Source organism: Carlito syrichta, unplaced genomic scaffold (assembly GCF_000164805.1).
Source record: "Carlito syrichta isolate Samal-C Ts95f unplaced genomic scaffold, Tarsius_syrichta-2.0.1 Scaffold306677, whole genome shotgun sequence".
In the NCBI taxonomy this organism is placed as follows: domain Eukaryota; kingdom Metazoa; phylum Chordata; class Mammalia; order Primates; family Tarsiidae; genus Carlito; species Carlito syrichta.
This window is the reverse complement of record NW_007250773.1, coordinates 778,859-787,248: the sequence shown is the minus strand read 5'-3', so window position 1 is coordinate 787,248 and position 8,390 is coordinate 778,859. Positions and strand designations below refer to the sequence as shown.

The following is an 8,390-nucleotide window of genomic DNA, read 5'->3' as shown; positions in this document are numbered from 1 at the left end:
GCGGGTTCAAGACCCACCTGGGCAACTTGGCGAGACCTCAACTCTACAATAAATCAAAAACTAGCCGGGCGTGGTAGTGCACGCCTGTAGTTCCACTACTTGGAAGGCTGAGGCAGAAGGATCACCAGAGCCCAGCAGATGGAGGCTGCGGTGGCCGGGCGCAGCCACTGTACTCCAGTCTGGGCGACAGAGTGAGACTCTAACTCAAAAAAAAAAAAAAAAAAAAGAACTTTCAGCTATCTTTTAAGTATAGAAAAATTTCTTCTTTACCAATCCTCCAAACTCCCACATAAAAGGATGAAAAAAGTACCACCCATACCGCAGATGAAGAAATAAAGGTAGCAAAAAAAGACTAAATGACTAATAAGATAGGTTATGCCATTACCAAACTGGGAACAAAGCCTAACCTGCTTCTCTACAAATGTGTAATAATAACAATAAATATCGATGAAGTGATTAAATACAAAAGCTGGTCTTATCTTCAAAATAAGTTATGATGGAAAGGTGAAGCACCTGATCAAATACACTTAAGATAAAACTTTAGAATCTTTATTCTAAAAATTTTAATTCCACGGTGCAACTTTTAATAGCTACACTAATTTACATAGGACACACTACCATTTACATGTAACATTAAAGTTTTTAGTTGAGAAACTGGTCACCAGTGAGGTGAGAAGCACCAGGGAAAAAAGTCAACCTACTGAGGAAGATAACAGAGTAACAGACATTAAGAGGCTGGGCCTTTTATAATGCAGCTTTGTCACTATATTGATTCTGGAACCATCTACCTCCAGACTTTCTGTTGTGAGAGATAATATCTATTTTTAAATGTTGTTTAACAAAAGAAAATAAACCGGTCATAGAGTTTTACTAAGATTAATACAAAAAAAATTTTTTTGGAACAAAAATAGCTAATAACTTGGGTTTTCTGAAGAGACTTGTATGAATATGAAGCTTCGAAGACACACAAAGCTGAAATATCTGGAACCATTTGGCTGCCTGTAGTCTTCAACAAGATCACAAAGTACTCACAAATTCTTTGACCTTAGGGGAGGGGGAAAAAAAAAACAACAATATAATTTCTTGACTAGCTTGAGGTATCTAATATTCATCTTCATTTAAAAGATGTGACAGTTGAAGAGCCCAACTGTCTAAGTAACTCTACCAAAATGCCATAGCCCTTGCTTCCCAAAGAAATACTGTTAAATACTCCAATATTAAAAAAATGAGTGATCTATAAGGTCATTCAGAAGTTATTTAATTTACATCTAAGACTGATACAGTGCTAAAACAGCCACAACACTAGTTTTATGATCTCTTTACTTAAATATCATAGATCACTGACATGTACAGTTTTAACACTGACAACATTGATAATTACAATAGATTAAATAACTTTGAAGGTAAAACATGTAGTAGGTTTGTAATGTTTCTGAAGCACATGTGTGAACCATAAACCCTGCAATGTTAGCGAGTAAATGAACCTAGCCAACTACCAACACCATGACGCAAGAATATACTTGCTCTCCTCATGTTCTAGATTACTCATCATTCTTGCAAAGAGTCAAAGATCATGGCCTTGTAAAAACACCTAAAAAAGAAAGTCAACTGCTAGCATTGTTAATAAAAACAAAAATAAATAATAATATAAAAGGATTCTTAGCTAAAACAAAGAAGTGCCAGATAAAATTTTAAAAGTGGTTTTACAAAGTCAATTAAATTGATAGTTGGCTGTATTATAGAATACTATATAGTATTATATACACACACACATATTATATACTACATACTATACACTGTACAGCATATACTATACTGTAGTGCTGGCTTAACTTTATTTAATAGTATCATAAGTGAATTCTAACCTATATTTTTAACATCATTTGTAGTACAGAGGCCACTTGAATTTTCTAGATAGGCTTTAATTCAAATTATGTGAAAAACAACTACAGGTATATGCAACAGTAGTTAAGTAAAATGTTGAGGTTTTCAAAATTCTTGAGCTATATCCCTTACAAATGTCAAGTCCCTATTAAACAGCAGACACTTTGTGACAGGAGAAAGGAAAAATCAAATTTCTCTTAAAACTAAACAAACAAACAAAAAAATGTGGTTTCTACTTTAGGCATTAGATCATCAAGTTATTAGCATACGTGCAGAGGATACTTGTTATACAATTCCCTTCCTATTCTCTCTCAAGTGTTCATTGATAAATTCTCCCCTAGTCCCTTTATCAATATAGGTAACACTCACTTAGTAAAATATGGTCAACTCCCAATTATCTGGGTGATAAATTAACTGATTAAGACAATGACTCAATGATTAGGCAATGTCAATTCATCCTTGACTTGACTCAAAGCCAAATTCCTTAATCTTAGGACTTTAGCTAATGTAAACATGGATGCAATCCGTATCCTGCAACTTTAAATATCCTCCTTATTGAATAGAGTTGAGAAGAAAACTTAATTTTGCAAGCAGTTTATTATTAAAATATCTAAAGATTGGTGGTGTAGAGAAGAAACAATAAGGGGACAAAACAGAGAAGAAGGGGCTAAGAAAGAGCATTTGTTACTGTAATTATCCCGGTCTTACAGATAAAGGAACTAAAGGATAAAAAAAGATCCTTATTTTAGCTCAGACCATAGAGCTAGAATTTAGTCATGATTAGATTCTAAACAATCTAAAGTCCCCTAAAGCCCTTCACTGTTTCTTAATATAATTTTACATAATCTTTTCTGTTAAAAAGTTGCTTTCTCACAAGTTAGTACACTTTTTTACACAAAAAAAAATTAGTCTGTCGTCTTTGTCTATTTATCTAAATCTACCTTTTCAACCAGATTTTCATGTTTGTCTTTAAAGTCTTCATTAACATCCAATGTTAAGATAGGTACCTCCTGTAGATAATCAAAGTTGGTTCTGTTTAAAAAGAGATGAACAAAATAATCAGAAAAGCAATAAATAAAAAAGCAACATTAAAAATTCATTCTTTTATCATTGGAAAATCAAAATATTATCAATCATTTCACACTAAAGTTAGACAATGTTAATTCATCCTTGATGTGATTCCAATGAAATTCAAAATCAAAGTCCTTAATCTTAGGACTTTAGCTAATGTAATCATTGATGAGAACCTTACCCTACAGCTTTAAATATCCACCTTACTGAATTGAGTTGAGAAGATACACTTAATTTCACAAGCAAGTACGTCATCTGGCAGCCCCTTCTTTCTCATCTAGATGTAGTGTATGTAGCTAAAAAGCTCAGGTACAAAATAAAGCTAGGTATTGTGATATGCGATTCTCCACAAAAAAAAAAAAAAAAAATTAAGTAGGCATTTTTGCATTTTAAAGATGAGAAAACCAAAGCTCAGAGATGTCATTCTGAGGCTCAGAGGCTGCCCAAGGTCATACGCTCCCAGGTGAGACTGGACTTGAACCAAGATTTGACTAATGACAATGTCTACACTCTCAACAACTATGCTGTACTATATCCCAAGTCATGATAAAGAAACAAATATGAATATATTATCTTAAAATCCTTTCTGAAAGAGAGTACCTAAACAATGCACTGATATATTTACTACTTAAAGTGAAATTTCATAAGTCATGTTGTCAATACTACTAGGGTATACTAGCTATAAACACTTTAAGGAAACAGGATCTCATTGCAATCAAGAGAATCAAAATCCACACCTAATGGGAGATACCAATAAATAAAATGACTACAAACAAAGAATTTTACATGTTGCTACTCATATCTTCTAAATTTTAGATGAAAATTCAATAAAAGTATTTAAAATAAATAGTAAATAAGAATAAAGAAATCTTACTTCAGCGTTCTATGTAGAAGCCAGCTTTCATGTTTATAATGAAGCTTCTCTAAATATTCAAGAGGAATGTCTTGTTCTTCTATTCTTCCTCGTAAATGTATTCTATTTAAGCATTTCTAAAAGCGAGCAATAAGAGGGAAAAAAAGGAAGAGAACAATTATTCTTGACTGCTGCCATCAAAATTTTCTTTCCAAGTGTCTCTCACTAGTTCTACTAGCCAAACATTACTTCTTGAAAGTTGAAATAATTCATTTCCCATCCATGTGCTTTTCAGTCATTTGGTGGCTCTAAACCAGGTAGTACTTTCAAAAATAAGTCTATCATTTGTTGGTGTCCACACATGAAATATACGAATATGCTTGATTAAAAAATTCATTGAGCATCTACTTAAAATTTTTAGAGTTGACAGGTACAACGTATACCAATCTATCAATGTAATCCTGCTTTGTTGTTAACCACAACAAATGTCTAAGGTCAGTTCATGTAAATCCACTAAAGGCAGTGGTTCTTAATGTGATGAAAGCGCTGGACCAACACAACCAAGACAGCTTTGGAATGCCTTATACCTATCACACATCTGGATTTTTGCTGCTGTTGTTTTTGAGATACTGTCTCATTCTGTCACCGAGGATGTAGTGCTGTGGTGCAGCCTCAAACCTCCTAGGCTCCAGTGATCCTCCTGTTTCAGTTTCCCAAATAACTGGGACCACAGTCACATTCCACTATGTCTTGCTAATTTTTTTTAGAGATGAGCTCTCACTATGTTTCCTAGGCTGTTCTTGAACTCTGACCTCAATAGTACAGATATAGGTGTGAGCCACTGCACCCAACCTATATCTGTACTATTGAATAAGATAACCACTAGCTACCTATGACTTTTGAGCACTTGATATTTGGCTAGTGTATTAATCAAAGAATTAAATTCCTGAATTTTATTTAATTTTAATAAACTTAAATGTAAATAGTCACATTAGACAGTGCAGCTCTAGATATTTTTCCCCGGAAAAAATATACATACAAAAGTGTGTATAATTTGTGGGTTAAAGAAGCCCTCAGAAACTCATCCATGTATTCCAAAAAATAAGAATCTCCAACCTACATGACATGCATTAAGACTACAGCAGCAACTGGGCTCGGTGGCTCAGCCTGTAATCCCGCGCCTCTGGGAGGCTGAGGTGAGTGGATTGCCTGAGCCCGCGGGTTCGAGACCCGCCTGGGCAGGCGAGACCTCATCTCTACAATAAATCAAAAAATTAGCCAGGCGTGGTAGCGCGCGCCTGTAATTCCGGCTACTCAGAAGGCTGAGGCGGAAGGATCGCCGGAGCCCAGCAGGTCGAGGCTGCACTCCACTGCACTCCAGTCTGGGCAATAGAGTGAGACTCCAACTCAAAAAAAAAAAAAGACTACAGCAGCATACAAACTGTGCTTCAAAATCTATTACACATTATATTCAATTAAACAGTCACTGAATCAAAAAATATAAGAAAAAATAATAAAAATTTTATGCTAGACTTTAAGATATTAACTATGAACGTTTTCAGCAAAATGAAATTATTAGTAGTCTTTACTTTTTAAAATTTATATTTACTATCTTTATAATTAAAAACAAAAAACCTTTTCAAAAATAAAAGTGATTTCAAAATTATTAGAATTGCTAAATTCTGGCATACTTAATATTAGAAGATGAACACAATCATCTGTTAAATCAGAAATCTAGTTTCTTTGAAAATTCAACTTCAGTTGCAACACAGTATTCTAACTAATTTAAAGCTAGAAGTTATGACACATTCATCAGAGTCCACCTTGTGACATAAGGAAGACACAGGAATAAAAACCAGAAACAACAGGAATACAAGCACCAAAATCAAAAGGCTTCTGATTAAATGTGAGATCTTAATATTTAGGTTAGATTTATGAAAGGCATCTACTTGATCTCCCTGGATTCAGTTCACAATACCATATGTAAATAGTATAGCTAGGGTGCAATCTATCACAAAAAGCACATTTTCAAGTGATCACCCTGAAGTGAAAATGGCAAGTTTCCTCTAAGTGTCTTCCCAACTGTGGCTGCCACTATGCACTCATTCCAAACCACAAACAACGATAAAAGATTTCTTGAAATTCATCTCCATCAACATTGCCATTCATTCAGTAAATATTTACCAAGCTCCTACTGTGTACCCAAGCACGGTTTTAGGCACTAGATATTAAAATACCCAAAGTCCCCTCATGAAGCCTATATTCCAGGAGTTGCTGGAACAAGTTCCTTACTCTAGATGTGATGGATGAGAGAACCTGCAAAAGTTGGGAAGAAATAAGAAAAGTAAAATAGAACTAAGGAAGAACAAAGAAGAGCCTGAAAGAGGGACTTGCCAAGTCTGAGCTTCCAGTCTGCTGAGAAAATAGAATGTTTCTATCCATACAGTTACGAGTTTCAAATTTGGAGGTGAGGAGTGGCAGGGTGGGGGATTGGAATTAAACTACACTGCCTTCATTACATACCACTGAAAAGATTTCTAAGTATTATTTTAAATTTCCAGTGGCACAAACAAATTTTCACTGGGTCTCACCTCTGGAGTGGCTCGAAGATAAATGATTCCATCCAATTCAAGGCTTTGGCCAAACTGGTTATTCATCCAGTCATGCCAGTCTTGATAAATTGTCCACTCTGTTTCATTCATGCAGTCAGATTCATACAAATTAGATGCGAAAATATACCTGAAAAAGAGAGTTCGCCAACACATAAATTATTTCAAAAAAAAAACACAAACAAACTACAAAGAAATAAAAAAGGGAAAATAATCCTACTGAATGAACACAGAACATGTTCTTAAATATAGGGGCAGATAGTGCCTTGGGCAACAGGAAAAGACAAGATTCTCTCTGTCTATAGGAAATGTGTTCTTGGCCAATGGTTCTCAATATGTGGTGTGAGGACTCCTGGAAGTCCCCGAAATCCCCCAAGAGGTTTTGTGAGAGGCCCAATTACTTCATATACTACTATCCTTGAAATAAAAGAACATATCATAACAGATTGAATATAGAAGCAAAAACAAAAATCCAGTTGTCTTCTATGAAGACATTAAGAGATTCACAAAAATGTAAAGCAATGCTACTCTCCTCACTAATCTGTTTTTAAAAAAATTGTTTTTGTCAAATGTATATTATTTATGTTACTATGTAATACGTTTATTGCTGCAAATTTTATATAAATACATTTTTATATTTCTTCATCTTAACATCTAATAACATAAATATCAATAAGAAACAGCTCTTTGGAAACCTTAATAGTTATTAAGGAAAAAAAAAGAGTCCTAAGACCAAAAGTTTGAGAGCCTCTATTCTGAGCTAACTTTTGAAATCAAAAGAATTCTAACATAAGCAGGGCAATTCTAAGGCCTCCTTAGAGATTGCTTTCTCCTTTCTCCAGATAAGATATAGATCCATATTTAACCAGGGCAGATAAGAATTTCAAAAGTGTTGGGGGGGCACTCTTTCTATTTGAATGAGATGGCCACCATATTCCTTACAGTTTCCATGGAAGCTAGGGATTACAAATGCTAGCACTACCTTATTGCCATTATTATCAGATTGTTGAGAAATTTATATGTCCATTTTCGATCTCAGATCCTCAGAGAGATTTCCACCTCTCCTATTACTTTGATTCCCAGGAAACAGAAAGAAAAAAAAGTTCAGTTTTAAGCCAAAACTCCAAACAGTTGAGTATGAGTCATGTCTACATACCTGTCACTATACACAGATCGTTCAAAAAATAATACAGGTTTCTCTGCATCTTTGAGTTTGCTATTGAGAAAGGTGAGCTGAGCTCGTATTCGACTCAGACAGGCATATGTCTGGAAGGTGAAAGACCATCTTTCAGGTTTCTCATACATCATCTGAAGAACATTCCCTCCATTTTTCTGAGATGTTGTTAGTTCCTATTTTGAATGAGTAAAAAGAAACAAAAAGCAAAGTTAATGATCAATAGGGCTATTCTAATTTTTTTAAGGTCTCAATAAGAGAAGTTGAATAAATAAATGCATCAATATTAGCAAAACCCCTTCCCTGTACTCTTTCCCACCATTTTTTTCAGATTGCTTAAGTTCTAGAAGAGTACTTAGATCTTTCTCACAAGAGGTCACAAACTAACAATCTATGGAAGAAATTATTTGTTTGACCCATACACAACTTTTTTTTTTTTTTTTGAGTCAGGGCTTCACTTTGTAACCCAAGCTGGAGAACAGTGGCACAGTCACAGCTTACTGCAGCCTCAACCTCCTGGGCTCAGGCAATCCTTCCATTTCAACCTCCTGAATAGCTGGGACAACAGCCACGCACCCCTACGCCCGGCAAACTTAAAAAAATTTTTTTTTGTAGTGATGAGGAGGTCTCGCTATGTTGTCTAGGCTGGAACTCCTGAGTTCAAGTGATCCTCCTACCTAGGCTTCCCAAATCCTGTGATTACAGACGTGAGTTGCTGAGCTCTGCCAAAAGAGGACTTTTTAAAATAATTTTTGAATTAGTTGCCAATATTTGAAGGCTAAATAATTTCACATAAAAT

General features: G+C 34.9%; 1 protein-coding gene across 1 annotated transcript in view; it reads right to left on the bottom strand.

The window, feature by feature from the left end:
- Nucleotides 1-924: 924 nt before the first annotated feature.
- DCK (deoxycytidine kinase) overlaps nucleotides 925-8,390 on the bottom strand; it is a 60,306-nt gene continuing 52,840 nt past the window's right edge. Inside the window, exons 5-9 of the mRNA XM_021715110.1 lie at nucleotides 7,574-7,767; nucleotides 6,400-6,547; nucleotides 3,830-3,945; nucleotides 2,826-2,916; nucleotides 925-1,044 (exon numbers count right to left, since the gene is read on the bottom strand). Of these exons, the coding sequence (XP_021570785.1) occupies nucleotides 1,018-1,044; nucleotides 2,826-2,916; nucleotides 3,830-3,945; nucleotides 6,400-6,547; nucleotides 7,574-7,767 (576 nt within the window). The 3' untranslated portion in view covers nucleotides 925-1,017. The remainder of the gene's footprint in view (nucleotides 1,045-2,825; nucleotides 2,917-3,829; nucleotides 3,946-6,399; nucleotides 6,548-7,573; nucleotides 7,768-8,390) is intronic.